The sequence below is a fragment of the Phasianus colchicus genome, chromosome 2, assembly GCF_987193195.1.
Source record: "Phasianus colchicus chromosome 2, bPhaCol1.hap1.1, whole genome shotgun sequence".
Lineage (NCBI taxonomy): Eukaryota > Metazoa > Chordata > Aves > Galliformes > Phasianidae > Phasianus > Phasianus colchicus.
The window spans coordinates 108,867,886-108,880,806 of NC_143437.1; the positions used below are offsets into that span (position 1 = coordinate 108,867,886).

The 12,921-nt window shown below is 42.7% G+C and overlaps 3 protein-coding genes across 12 annotated transcripts in view; 2 read left to right on the forward strand and 1 right to left on the reverse strand.

The window, feature by feature from the left end:
- The window catches only part of LOC116236310 (cytochrome P450 2K1-like), a 31,918-nt gene extending 27,989 nt beyond the window's left edge, over positions 1-3,929 (forward strand). For all 3 annotated transcript variants that reach the window (XM_090136633.1, XM_090136635.1, XM_090136634.1), the window contains exons 8-10: positions 751-935; positions 1,143-1,284; positions 2,992-3,929. In XM_090136633.1, the coding sequence (XP_089992759.1) occupies positions 751-935; positions 1,143-1,284; positions 2,992-3,179 (515 nt within the window). In that variant the 3' untranslated portion in view covers positions 3,180-3,929. The remainder of the gene's footprint in view (positions 1-750; positions 936-1,142; positions 1,285-2,991) is intronic.
- Positions 1-11,134, reverse strand: CENPQ (centromere protein Q). Of its 5 annotated transcripts, none has more exons than XM_031604952.2 (10): positions 11,004-11,134; positions 10,359-10,514; positions 7,680-7,740; positions 7,194-7,308; positions 6,192-6,260; positions 5,693-5,822; positions 4,918-5,037; positions 4,595-4,672; positions 4,266-4,434; positions 4,101-4,178 (listed from the first exon to the last, which is right to left on the reverse strand). In XM_031604952.2, exons 2-9 carry the CDS (start codon positions 10,509-10,511, stop codon positions 4,282-4,284), a joined length of 879 nt encoding a protein of 292 aa, XP_031460812.2. In that variant the 5' UTR covers positions 10,512-10,514; positions 11,004-11,134; the 3' UTR covers positions 4,101-4,178; positions 4,266-4,281. The 5 variants fall into 5 exon arrangements, with proteins under 5 accessions (XP_089992772.1, XP_031460814.2, XP_031460812.2 ...); XM_031604953.2 differs by lacking the exon at positions 11,004-11,134 and adding an exon at positions 10,715-10,809; XM_090136646.1 differs by lacking the exons at positions 4,101-4,178; positions 4,266-4,434 and adding an exon at positions 1-24.
- MMUT (methylmalonyl-CoA mutase) overlaps positions 11,096-12,921 on the forward strand; it is an 18,267-nt gene continuing 16,441 nt past the window's right edge. The window contains exons 1-2 of one of the 4 annotated variants that reach the window (XM_031604949.2): positions 11,096-11,206; positions 12,407-12,818. In XM_031604949.2, the coding sequence (XP_031460809.2) occupies positions 11,096-11,206; positions 12,407-12,818 (523 nt within the window). Of the gene's footprint in view, positions 11,342-11,401; positions 11,432-12,406; positions 12,819-12,921 lie in introns of those variants that run through there. The other 3 variants (XM_031604950.2, XM_031604951.2, XM_090136632.1) reach the window with 3 other exon arrangements.

A 12,921-nucleotide genomic window follows, 5' to 3' on the forward strand; every position in this document is an offset into this window, starting at 1 on the left:
CAGGACCTTTGATAGTTAATGAACCTGTTAAAAAAAGACAAAAATTTCAGTTAATTATTATCTAGGTATGACTACACCCTGCAGTTCAGAGCCAGTGAAGGACACATTAGCCAGTCTACATTGTAGATTACTGACAATTTTCATATGGGCCAAGTTCTTTTCTCAGTAAAATCTCAATAATTAGAAAAAAAAAAAAAAGAAAAAAAAACACTATCCTGTGTTGGGCAATGAAGTTGTTTCAGATTTCCTTCAGAAACACCCGTGGATAACCAGTGGAAGAGATTTGCACTTTAAATACCCGCAAGTACTCAGGGAACTGCTCTTTGCCCAACATCTGCAGAGAGGGACATTTTGCTACCTCTGCCAAACTGATCTGAAGCTGCTGCCTCCCACCTTCCTGAAAACAACACAAAACCCAGCAGAGAATATGAAATTTTAAAAGATTTAATTTTACTAGTTCCATTGTTAATATTTTAATGCAAGGATATATAAGAAAGCAGAACTTAAACACACTTTTACACATGTATTTAGTTGACAAGGAAAATATTAACTACTGAAGAGTCTTCTTCAATTATTCTTATCGGCAAAGAAATTATCAGACACTGTAGTTCTGTTCACCTCCCATTATTAAAAGATTTTGGGAGAGTGCATGGCTTTCACTTGAGATCTTCCATAGTTTTGCATCAGTGCAACCCAGTATGTCTGAGGGATGAATCATTATCTCTTTCTTGCATTGGTTTCTCTCCTCAGGAAAGGTCCAAGAAGAGATAGAGCAAGTGATCGGGTCAAACCCCCCTCGCATTGAGCATCGAACTCAGATGCCATATACAGATGCTGTTATCCATGAAGTTCAGCGGTTTGCTAATATCCTGCCGTTGGATTTGCCTCATGAGACTGCTGAAGATGTCACTCTCAAAGACTATTTCATTCCCAAGGTGAGACGCTTATGGGATCGTTTCTTTTAGCGTTTCTCCGATCTCAACCTTGCTTAATGCGACGTACATGAATGCTTTTGTGAAGCCACACAATGGCAGTCAGAATAATTTCCTTGTCCAGGCTGATTTCTTTATGGTAAAATCTTACTGCCATTACCTCCACTGAAATATTTGACCACAGAATACCTCTGTTGTCTCATTTTGCAGGGAACCTACATCATCCCTTTGCTGACCTCTGTCCTGCGAGACAAATCCCAGTGGGAGAAACCAGACATGTTCTATCCTGAACACTTTCTTGATTCCAAGGGAAAGTTAGTGAAGAAAGATGCTTTCATGCCATTTTCAGCAGGTACCTTCTCATTTTATTTACTGCTGTTGTACCAATCTTAGGCAGCTCATACCAGTGGTTCTTTGTTATCAAAGCCACCATACTACCTTTTTCATGGGACCATTGCCCAACTTTTATTTCACAACTTTCTCAGGATGTATTTCTGATAATAGATAGTACTCACAAACATCTGCTAATTCTTTCAGCCTCTGGTTATTAGTTTCTCAGTATTTAATCGTTATAAAACAGAACTGGTAGTGCCTTCTTAAATGTGAAGGAAGTTTTCAGCACATTTCCATTTAGATAACACGTTTCTGCATTACAAATACATTCTGCTCTACAACACATGAATCTTTGGCTCTAGCTCTTCCCATACACATCTGCATTTCTGGGTGACCATATACATCCTATATATACAAAGCACGAAGGAAATGTGGATTCTGTATTTTTTCCTGGGGAACCAAGTTTAACTTTTTAACGTCCCTTTTCAAGAGTCCTCAGTAGTCCCAGCTGATCAGGTCTTCTTAGCCTGTGATAACAAACAAGGGTTCCATTATGTTAATACCTAAGTTCCTTTTAATAACAAAGGATGTAAAGAGGCCGCCATTGAATCTCCTACAGTGAGTGATGATCACCTCATCTTACATATCTGCATCCTCTTCCAAAGGACAGGACATTCATACTCTCACAATGATGCTCCTTTTCTGACATTTCTCCTGTTCTTCAGGCACTGTCATTGTTCAGTTAAGTTCCTATAATCAATTTCTGGCCAACATTTCCACAATGCTCTGCACTTTTTATATTTTGTATATATTTTGTGTGACATTTGAATATGCTTTTTCTCATCATACTCAACATCCAACATAAAGTAAAATCCTTTTTTTTTTTTTTTGGTAAAAGAATGCCTGATATTCCCAATTCACTAACCTTCCTTATCAGATTCAAGTCTAAACATCCCGACTGAAATCACATCCAGGAAATGTGAGATCTGGGCATTCCCTGGAAGGCTTCATTCATAGCACAACCACGCCATAGTGCCCCATTTTCTACTTTGCCAAACGGGAGTTAAAATCAAATCTTAGTTCAGGCCATTGTTAGTTCTGGCCTTGAACTATTATTAAGAAGTTTAGAAGATGCTGAATTTGACCAGGATTGAGAAAAAGTTACGTTTACAACAGTTCTAAAAGGAAGCTTATATTAAGTGTTCCATAGACTATCTCCACCCTCTCGCAGCTCTGTCCTGGCATAGCCAACATTTGTGAGTTTTCAGAGGTCTTTTCTGTCAAAATATAACATAAAAATTGCCTGTGATCAGGCTAAGCTTGCAGAAGTCTGGACAAAACCAGTCACAGTTGGTCAAGGAGCCAAAAATAAATCCCTGCTGGAGAAGGAGGATACATATTTTGTTGAAAACTGGAGTTAAGAAATTTGGATTGTATTTCCACGTATCCCCAAATACAAGCATACAACCAACCCACTTTAGGAAAAGAAAATAGTCACTAAGTGGCTTTATAATTACTCTTTTAAGACCAAGTATCCGAGTATCTCTCTCATGCTCTCATGAACTTCTGAGCGTTGCTTTGTCCTTTGTTCGTATTTGGGACATGGCATTTCAGGTCACTTTTCTTCTTCAGAATAAAAGGTGCTGAGAGATGTTTCATATCCTCCAACCACTGAAGAAACAGCTCCAGCTGATTTTGTTCCCCCACATTCTGCATTTCTTTGCAGGACGGAGGATCTGTGCCGGTGAGACTCTTGCCAAAATGGAGCTCTTCCTCTTCTTCACCAGCCTTCTGCAGAGGTTCACCTTCCAGCCTCCTCCCGGAGTTTCCTCCTCAGACCTGGACCTCAGCCCTGCTATTTCATTTAACGTTGTCCCCAAACCCTATAAAATGTGTGCTGTAGCACGCTGTTAGGGCTCAAATCAGCATCAGTTCGATTTGAAAATGTTATGATTTTTTCATGGTTTCCTTTGGTGAAAAATATTCGCAACACTGCACTGTAATGAAGGTCTTCAGTACACCTAAACCAAAATGTTGTTATTTTATTTTTTATTTAGAATCAATAGAATCACAAGGTTAGAAAGCACCTACAAGATCATCTAGTCCAACTGTCCTCCCATTACCATTACTACCACAAGCTACTAACCTATAAAAAAAATCCCCAATTACTGTGAAAGGGCACTTCTTGTGGACCAGAATTACTGATGACTCATGGATCAACCTAATTGATTGCCTATTCTGGGCTAAATAATAGAGAAACTTTATTTCTTCTTCTGCCTCTGAATTGTAAATGTTATCTGACATGTATGAAAATACAGGGCAGGTTCCACAGAAGGCAAAGTTCGAAAAAGGATTTGACAATAGAACAGGTATCAAAAGTCTGAGTATGAGATAAACATATTTGTATTACACTTCAGGTTTAAAGTGGACTTAATCCCAAAATAAGTGTTAGTTTAAGAGGCATTGCTTTCAACAATTTACAGATAAAATACAAAAAGCCCAAATACAAAAGGTAACTTTACTGTATGAAATTACCTAAGGATACACAGGTGCCACCTTCCTCCCTCCCTTCTTGTAGGACAACAGATTTCAACATTAGAAGAAGCCATAACAGGTCCAAGAAAATAAAATGCAGATACAAATTTACAGCTTGGATTATATTCAGCAGCACAATAGTAAAGCCATTAAGAACAAAGTGCCATTTCCATGACCAGTGTCCCACTGTACCACAGAGCACACTGGCATAAATCTTGTGTCAGAGAAGGCTCCAAATGTTTAAGTTTCTCAAACAAAGTCCACCTTCTCATAGATCTTTTCAATGAAGGTCAACATATTCCTCATATCAGCTGACTGCTGAATGGTGTTCATATCCTCTAAAAGACCCTTCTGATTTTCTACCATCAAAATTTCTTCCTGAAAAGAAAGAATAATAGGCAATAAAAAACTGATTACGTTGAGTCCAAAAGGAATTTCACTCCATCACACTTTCATGCAGCCTACCTGTATTTAGATACAACTAAAAATAAGAGAGATTCAAAGGCACAGAATGAGATAGACTTCCTTCCATCCATAGATATGCTCCAGAAATGATTACAGGCTCCCTAGGACCATAGGGTTCCAAACACATGACAGGTATTCCTTTAAGTGGCATGTTTCCAAGGGCTTTGTTCTGTTTTTAAAACACAGTTATATGTTCTGAACAAAAAGAAAGAAAAAGAAAAATCTTTCCACTAGATTGGCCTTTCTGACACTGGTTAAGTGATAAACAAACTTTCTGTAGCCTTCCTTCTCTTAATCAAATTGCCTCTGAAAATATACTCCATGCTCACCTGCAAAGTGGGTGCCTGTAAACTGCATTTGGGGAGTTCTGGAAGGTGAAGTTCTTTAGTGTCACCCTCCCGGAACAGCTAGAAGAGAAAAATAAATAAAACTAAATAAGTACAAACAAATATCAAACACACAAGTAGGAAAATAAACTGTCATTACCCAAGTTTTTTTTTTTTAATTTTGCAACTGAAGTTGAAAAACTGAAAAGATACATTCCTAAAGACAGATGAGGCCTTCCTTACACAACATTCTCTGCAAAACAGCCTTGCTCTGCTAGCTCTTAAAACAGCTTCTCCTGTAATGCAGCAAGACCTACTGTCAGTACCTTCCTGGCCTTTTTTTCCTCTTCCTCTAACTGGATCTTGAGCACCTGGATGTCGTGCTGCAGTCTCAGTATAGTTTCTTCTGTGCGTTCTGCTGATTTCTCAGCTTCGTTTATTTCTTCCTAAGATGAAATACAAACAAAAACAGAACAACATCAACTTTAGAGATGGTAAGACTTCTTATTTAAGAAAAAGTATAAAAATCCCTACACATGCTGTCCTGAAAAACAGGGAAAACAAACAAACAAACAAAAAAACAGAACAGCAATTGAACTTATAGATTCTTTAATATCTTCATTAGTACTCTGTAAGTCACTGAGGGTTTCCTGTCTCTTCTCCAAAGCATCAGTTGAGATACTGAAAAAACCCACAAACTAAAAGATACTCTGTTCTGCAGCAAAAGTGGGTGACAGTGACAAACAGCAGACTGCACCTTCACAGCAGCAGAGGCAGACAGCAGTCCTACTATAATGTTGCAGCACACTGAGGAATAGTAATAGGACAAGGGGGAATGGTTTTAAACTGAGACAAGGGAGGTTTAGATTAGATATTAAGAGGAAGTTTTTCACCCAGAGGGTGGTGAGGCACTGGAACAGGTTGCCCAAGGAGGCTGTGGATGCCCCATCCCTGCAGGCATTCAAGGTCAGGCTGGTTTGGTGACCCTGCACATAGCAGGGGGTTGGAACTGGATGAGCATTGTGGTCCTTTTCAACCCAGGCCATTCTATGAATAGCAAGAGCTTCAAACGTATTTACTTCCCCTCTGAACATTTCGTACCTGCAATTGTACCAAAGCTGTTTCATTCATCTCAAGCATTTGTTTCTGTGCCACTTGAAACCTCAGGACATTGTTCAGGTTGCTCAGCTTCCCTGAGGGTACCTTTAAGGTCTTGAAGACTCTCAGCACCCTTCATTTATAAAAAGAAGAAAAAAAATGACTTGTTAGGAGTTTGTTTTGCAAAACAAAAAGAAAACTAACTAATAACTTCCCTGGGGAGAAATAAAACGGTTTAGCACAATTGCTGCTAGTGAAGTAAAAGGATCAAGATGGGAAGAAAAGCTGTCTTAAATTATTTTCCAAAGTGGAATTCTAAAATTCATTAACTGTGGGTTAGCAAACACGACGCTTGTCTACAAGAAGGGCACAAACGAGGATCTGGAGAACCTGTCAGTCTGATCTTAGGGCCAGGGAAAGTCATGGAGCAGATCATCTTGACTGCCATCATACTGCATATGCAGTAAATCAGATGACCAGACCCAAAATTATAATTTCTTACCTTTCTTTCAGCAAATTCAGGTGTTTCTGAACATCTTCTTTTCCCTTACTTTGTTGGCACAAAATAGATCTGGAAAGAAAGGCAAAAATTTTATCAGAAAGCCTGAAAACATGAAGAACACATCAAGACAAGTGAAAACAGTCAGAACTTCTCTAGATGAAAATTCCCAGCTTCAGACGAAGTATTACATCATACATTTTCTGGCAGAAAAGGACATGAGAGGGGTTTTGGTCAACAGCCACGAGTGTGAACAGTGAGCCCAGATGGCCAAAAGGGCCAATGGTGTCCTAGTTCTCATCAGAAACAGTGTCCAACAGTACTATGGACTGTTCCTCTGTATTCAGCACAGGTGAGACCATATCTCAAGTACTGTGTCTAGTTTTGACCCCCTTCTACAAGGAAAATACTGAGTTGCCTTGATTGAGCATGTGCAGAGAATGGCAATGAGGCAGGTGAAGGAATGAAGACCTAAGACTTATGAAGAGAGGCTGAGAGAAAAAGAGTTGTTCAGTCTGAAGAACAGAAGGCTGAAGGGAGACCTCATTGCTTTCTTCAACTTTCTGAAAGGAGGTTGGAGCAAGGTGGTTGTCAGTCTCTTTTCTCAGGTAAGAAGTGATAAAACATAAAGAAACAGACTCAAGTTGCACCAAGGGAGGTTTAGACTGGGTACTAGGAAAAATTTTTTCATGGGGAGGGAAGCTAGACCTTGGAACATGCTGCTCAGGGAGGTGGTTGAGCACCCAGCCCTGGAGGTATTTAAGAGGTATGTGGATGGGGTGTTTAGGGACATGGCTTAGTGGTGGACTTGGTAGAATTAGGTGATGGTTGGCCTTGATCATAATGGATCTTTTCAAACCCAAATGACTCTACACCAAGTAAAATGTATCTAGCCAACTATATCACCCAAAAGAGCTCCAAAGCTTTCCTGACCTAGGTAGTATTATGATTTTCAGTCTATTCCTTGTGAAGCAGAAAAGAATCATCAGGATATTCAACACTTACAGTATTCCTGAGTCCATCACACTTTCCAGAAACTTCCTGCTGCTCTCTGAGAGCGGTTGCCACGATCCTAGCTTTGCACTGGATAGCTTCACCTTTTTTGAATGACCTTTTTCTCCTGATAACACAAAAGTAGAAAGGAAGAGAAATGGTTTGCCAAATCTTGATCAACAGCCTCACGACTCAGCTCACTCACCTAGCAGACAAAGATGTAATGGTTCATATTTTTTCATCTCACAAAAATATTACATCAAATCCATCCACATCATGTGGTGCTTACTTGTTGCAAGTGACAAGTTCTTTAACAAGCACAAAATAGAAACAGGTTCCTTCCTACACTAAGATTGTACTGCAAATATTCAGTTACTGTTCAGAAAAAAAAACCCTCCAACTTGTTTCAATGACATACCTTAAACATCTATGACTTGAACAGAGCAGTTACTATCAGCACTATATGAGACAAAAAATAAGAAAAGAACACAATCTAACCTGCAGAGGAAGAAGAATCCTCATGTTCCTCATCTTTCCTTCTGACTGCCTGAGAGACACGCTGAAAAGAAATATTTACCACAAACACTGTAATTTTGAAACATCCCTTAATGTGCAATCACTTATTTACTACCAGAAACCTGCTATAAAATGTAAAAGCACATCAGTTCCTGACTACAAAAAAAGCTTTCCGCACCATAACACTTTAATTCATCTCAGGCAGGTTAAGAAAAGCAACTCATTCTTCTCAGTTGCTCCTGTTTGAAGGATGGCTCATGAAATACACAATATTTTTGGCTAACCAGGGCTGCAGTAACTCAAGTGATGGCAAACAATTTTATGCATTTTTATACATTGGCTAAACTCAGTCTTGTGAACAGAGAAAGATATGCAAGCGTGCTTGCCATTCTGAAACAGAAACTTGAGAACAGGTTTCAAGATAGATGAAAAAGATCATCAATTTTTTGGTGTATTTGCAACTACATTTTAATTAACATAGATATATTATCTGCAAATTTTCAAATGGGTTGTACAGGACTGCAATCAGACATTCAACTCAAAAATCAGATTATGTCTCTTTGTCAGACTCTTTTTAAGCCCTGTCTTTCCAGGTACTCCCCAACCCACAGTCATGCCTTATTCACGTCATCACTTTTTGGCAGTACGTACATTTGCGAACAACTGTTCTCAAAGATGAAGCACAGGAAGAATAAAATTTCACTGAAAACCGCTGACAAACACCTTGAGAGCTCACTAGGAATGGCATCAAACCTGCCTGATGTGTTCACGTCACAAAAAACAGGTCTCACGTCCCTTTGGTTTTATGATTTTGTTGCTCTCTCTCATTTTAGGCTTGAATAAAAATATAAAAAAAAAGGGAAATAAAAAAAATTGTTGCTTATGCACATCAACTATAGTACAAAGAAGGGCTGCTCCGAAAGTAGTCCCTCTTGTTTTATTATGTTGGCCCATGATATCAGAGACAGATGTTGTTGAGATGGCAGTAGAGATTGAACCTTCCCATCAATATCCCATCAGACATTACAGACAGTCTGACAGAATGGCGTATGATGTGGAAGTGGAGGTGAAGAAAGGTGTGTCACTGAATTCCTCCATGCAGAAAAAATGGCCATCACAGACACTCAGCAACACTTGCTGAACATTTATCTGGAGTACTGTGTCCAGGTCTGGAGCTCCCAGTACAAGAAAGACAGGGAGCTGCTGGAGAGGAGCCACAAATGATCAGGGGACTGGAGCACCTCCCCTACGAAGACAGGCTGAGGGAGCTGGGCTTGTTCAGCCTGCAGAAAAGAAGGCTGAGGGGCGACCTCATTGCAGCCTTTCAGTACCTAAAGGGAGCCTACAAAGAGGAGGGGAATCAACTCTTTGAAAGGGTGAGTGACAGCAGGACAAGGAGAAATGGTTTGAAGTTGAGAGAGGGAAGATTGAGGTTGGATGTCAGGGGGAAGTTGTTTGCTGTGAGAGTGGTGAGGTGCTGGAACAGCTGCCCAGAGAGGCTGTGGATGCCCCGTCCATCCCTGGAGGTGTTCAAGGCCAGGTTGGATGGGGCCCTGGGCAGCCTGGGCTGCTCTGAAATGTGGAGGTTGGTGGCCCTGCCTGTGGTGGGGGGTTGGAGATTTATGATCCTTGAGGTCCCTTCCAACCCAGGACATCCTGTTATTCTGTGATTTATGGAGACCAACCAGTGGATGTGAGCATAGTGAGGAGTTGGTGGTGCGTATCAGCAGTGGAGAGAATGAAAGTGGTCACCTCCTCTGGTGCAGATTTTCAGGAGGGTAGCATGAAGGCTCTTGTTCACAACTGGTGAAAATGCATAGCTAATGGTGGCGGCTATGTTGAAAAACAGCATTTTGTAGCTAAAAATTTGCTCTATCAAATGGTGGCACTGTTGTATCTGTGGTAGCTTCCATGGAAATAAAAAGAAGACATTGCTTTGTGAGCAACCTATGTATTTTACGTGGCCAAAGACAATTCCTAGTTGTCTAGCCAAAAGGTTGGACCCCATGGCCTTGGTCAATGTCTGTATGGGCATTTCCTCAAGAAGAGAAACTTTAATGAGGGACTGTTGAGGAGACTGTAAGGTTTACATTCAGTTTGCAACAGAAGCTGCTCATTTACCCCTGTATAGTCCCACCCATGGGCATGGTAGGGTCAGTAGGTTAATTAATCAACAGATAAATCAAGTTCTTAGAATTGTCAAGGTAAGAATAGATAAGAAATGAGTACTGAAATGCTTGAGTGGAGATTTTGGTCTTTAGGTAAGAGCAGGTGCACGTGTTTTTTCAGAGAATTAAGGAAAAAGAACTGAGATTACCTGAGGCATGAAGAACAAGGACAACATGTTATGGAAAGAACTGAGAGAGACAATGAGCATGTTGTTATCCCCCTTTACTATGTAGTCATCCTTGAAAAAAGTGTATAAATACCCTGTGTGTATGTTGGGTCTGTGGACACTTGCTAGAAGTGACCCGACCCTGCTGTTAAAGCAGAGTCTGATCTAATAAAGCTCCTTGATGAACAGCTGAGTTCGAGTCTCACTACAATCCCGTCTCCAACAGGGACTCATCATCAATGACACCAGAAAAGCAGGCAAAACTCCCTCTTTCTTTCTTTCTTTGGTTACTTTTCTAGCTTGCTTTACCCAAAATAATGATTTACCTTTCTTTTCTGATGATGTTTATTTCCTTTGTCCCCTGCTCCCCTTTTCTGGCTGGTAGGTCCTTGCAGGTTGTGTGACTTCATGGGTCTTTTCGCTGTTCCCCCATCAGCAGCCTCTCCCCTTTTACCTGAGGATGCACGGCGGCGTTTCATGGTCTGCAAGAACCACACAGAACAGGAGGAAACAACACAAGAAAACCCATCAACTCAATTCCACACAGCTCAAACCATGCATCAACGAGCACAAGGAAGAAACTCCATGATGAAGCCAAAGCAGGGCTGTTTAACAGCCAACAGCACAGCGTGTTCCAGTGCTCTGTCACCCTCATAGTAAAGAGGTTTTCCCCCACGCTCACACGGAGCTTCCACGGCTCCAGCCTGCACCCGCTGCCCCTCGTTCTGCCCCTGAAAGGAGACCAGCCGCTTGCAGACAGGAGCGAATGGCCACCATTCTGGTGGCACGCAGACTACAACTCCCAGCATGCACCGGGGCCCGCGGCAGCGGCTGTATACACCCGTCGAGCGCACAGCATGCTGGGAACTGTAGTCTTTAACTGTAAAGCCCCCCCTACCCGCTTTCCCGAGCCCGTGCCGGATAATACAGCACAAACATCCACCAGCGCCTCACCCTGCCCAAAGACTCACCACCCAACCGCCTGCTCAGCGTTCCCACCGCCACCGATTCGCGTCAGCCCGCAGAGCCGTTAGCAAACCGTATCCCGCGCGCAACCCGGCGCATGCGCATTGGCAGCCACCGCCCCCTGCGTAGAAGGGCGGGCGCAGGGTGGGAATGCACGCATGCGCGCATGCGCGCTGCCTCTCGACGCGCATGCGCAGTGCTGCGAGAGGTGCGGGTGCCGTGAGGGGGGCTGACAGCAGGTAGCGGGGCTGCAGGAGCCGGGGTGGCTTTGGGGGCTGTGCTGATCCTTTCAGTTTTCTCGTTCCCCGCCGAATAGGGCTGGGAGCCCTCAGGGAGGCCTCAGGTCGGCGTCCTCACTCCTATTGGCCGCTGAGGGGGTGTGTGGAGGGCGGGCTGTGGGACCAAACGGGGCTTTGTGGTGTCTGCTGCTTGGGTAGGTGTGTGTGTGTGTGAGGAAATGGGTTTCCAGGGGGCTGAGGGTCTCTCTGGTGTTAGGAATTTTGTAGATTAGAGGAGAAGAGAAGGCAGTTAGGCATGCAGTCTTAGTGCATTGCACTGACGTTGTATTTTCCCTCTGTGTTCAGCTCTGGTGAGGCTGCACCTCTAGGACTGCGTTCAATTTTGAGCCACGCATTGCAAGAAAGACAAGGAGGGCCTGGAGCTGCATTGAGGCAGCCGATCTGTGAGGGATCTGGAGCGTAGCTGTTATGGGGAATGGCTGAGGGAGCTGGGATTGTTCAGTCTGGAGAAGGGCAGATTCAAGGAAGACCTTACTGCTTTCTACAGCTCTCTGAAGGGAGGTTGTGGTGAGGTGGGTGTCAGCCTCTGCTCCCAGCTAACAGCTATAGAACAAGAGCTAATGGCCTCAAGTTGCTCTAGGGGAGGTTCAGGTTGGATATTAGGAAATATTTATTCTCCAGAAGAGTGGTAATACATTGAAAGAGGCTGCGCAGGGAAGTGGTGGAGTTACTGTCCCTTGGGGTGTTCAAGAACCATGTAGACGTGTCAGATAGGGACATGGTTTAATAGGAGTGGTGGTGATGGGTTGGATTCGATAATCATAGAGTCTTTTCCAACCTTAATGATTCTGTGATGCTATGACTTTCACTGCCTGGTTAATGATGGTGTTGTTTAGGGGATAAGTTAGGTGTTTCATGTGTGGCTGTAGATGAGTTGCAGGAATGTCTTCCCTTGCTAGAAGAAAATGTAGGATTTTTCCTTAGCTCTTTTTTTCTCTGATTGAATGGCAAGGGAAGAGGATGTCTGTCAAATCAGCAAGTGAATAATACGCTTTTGTTTATTCCTGAGTAATTGTTTTGGCTTTAGCCAATTGCTTGAGCTGCCATGCACACTTCTCCCATGTCAGATTTATATGATAACGTAAAATATGTGGTTTTAATCCCTTCAGCTCATACCATACTGGCCACCCACTGGGTCAAACATGCTAAGAGCCAAGGGTGCTCTACTGTGCCTGCAGTCCTGCCGTTGCATCTGCCCAGCACAGCTTCCAGCCTGCAGGCTCACATGGCGTTCACTGCACAGACAGCCACTGCACCCTGAATGGGCTGCCCTTGCTGAAAAGCAGCTGAAAGGCAAGAATCCAAAGGATTTAATTTGGCATACCCCAGAGGGGATCGACATCAAGCCCTTGTACTCCAAAAGGGACACAGAAGAGCTTCCTGAGGAGCTGCCAGGGGTGAAACCTTTCACTCGAGGACCCTACCCAACCATGTACACATACAGGCCATGGACCATCCGCCAGTATGCTGGCTTCAGCACTGTGGAGGAGAGCAACAAGTTCTACAAGGACAATATTAAAGGTAAGATAGCTGTGCTGGGAGAAGACATCACCAAGCTAAACAATGGGAAACATTCGCAGGAGGAGTTGTATGGCAAATGTGATTATGAAGCCTTGTGAGTTTT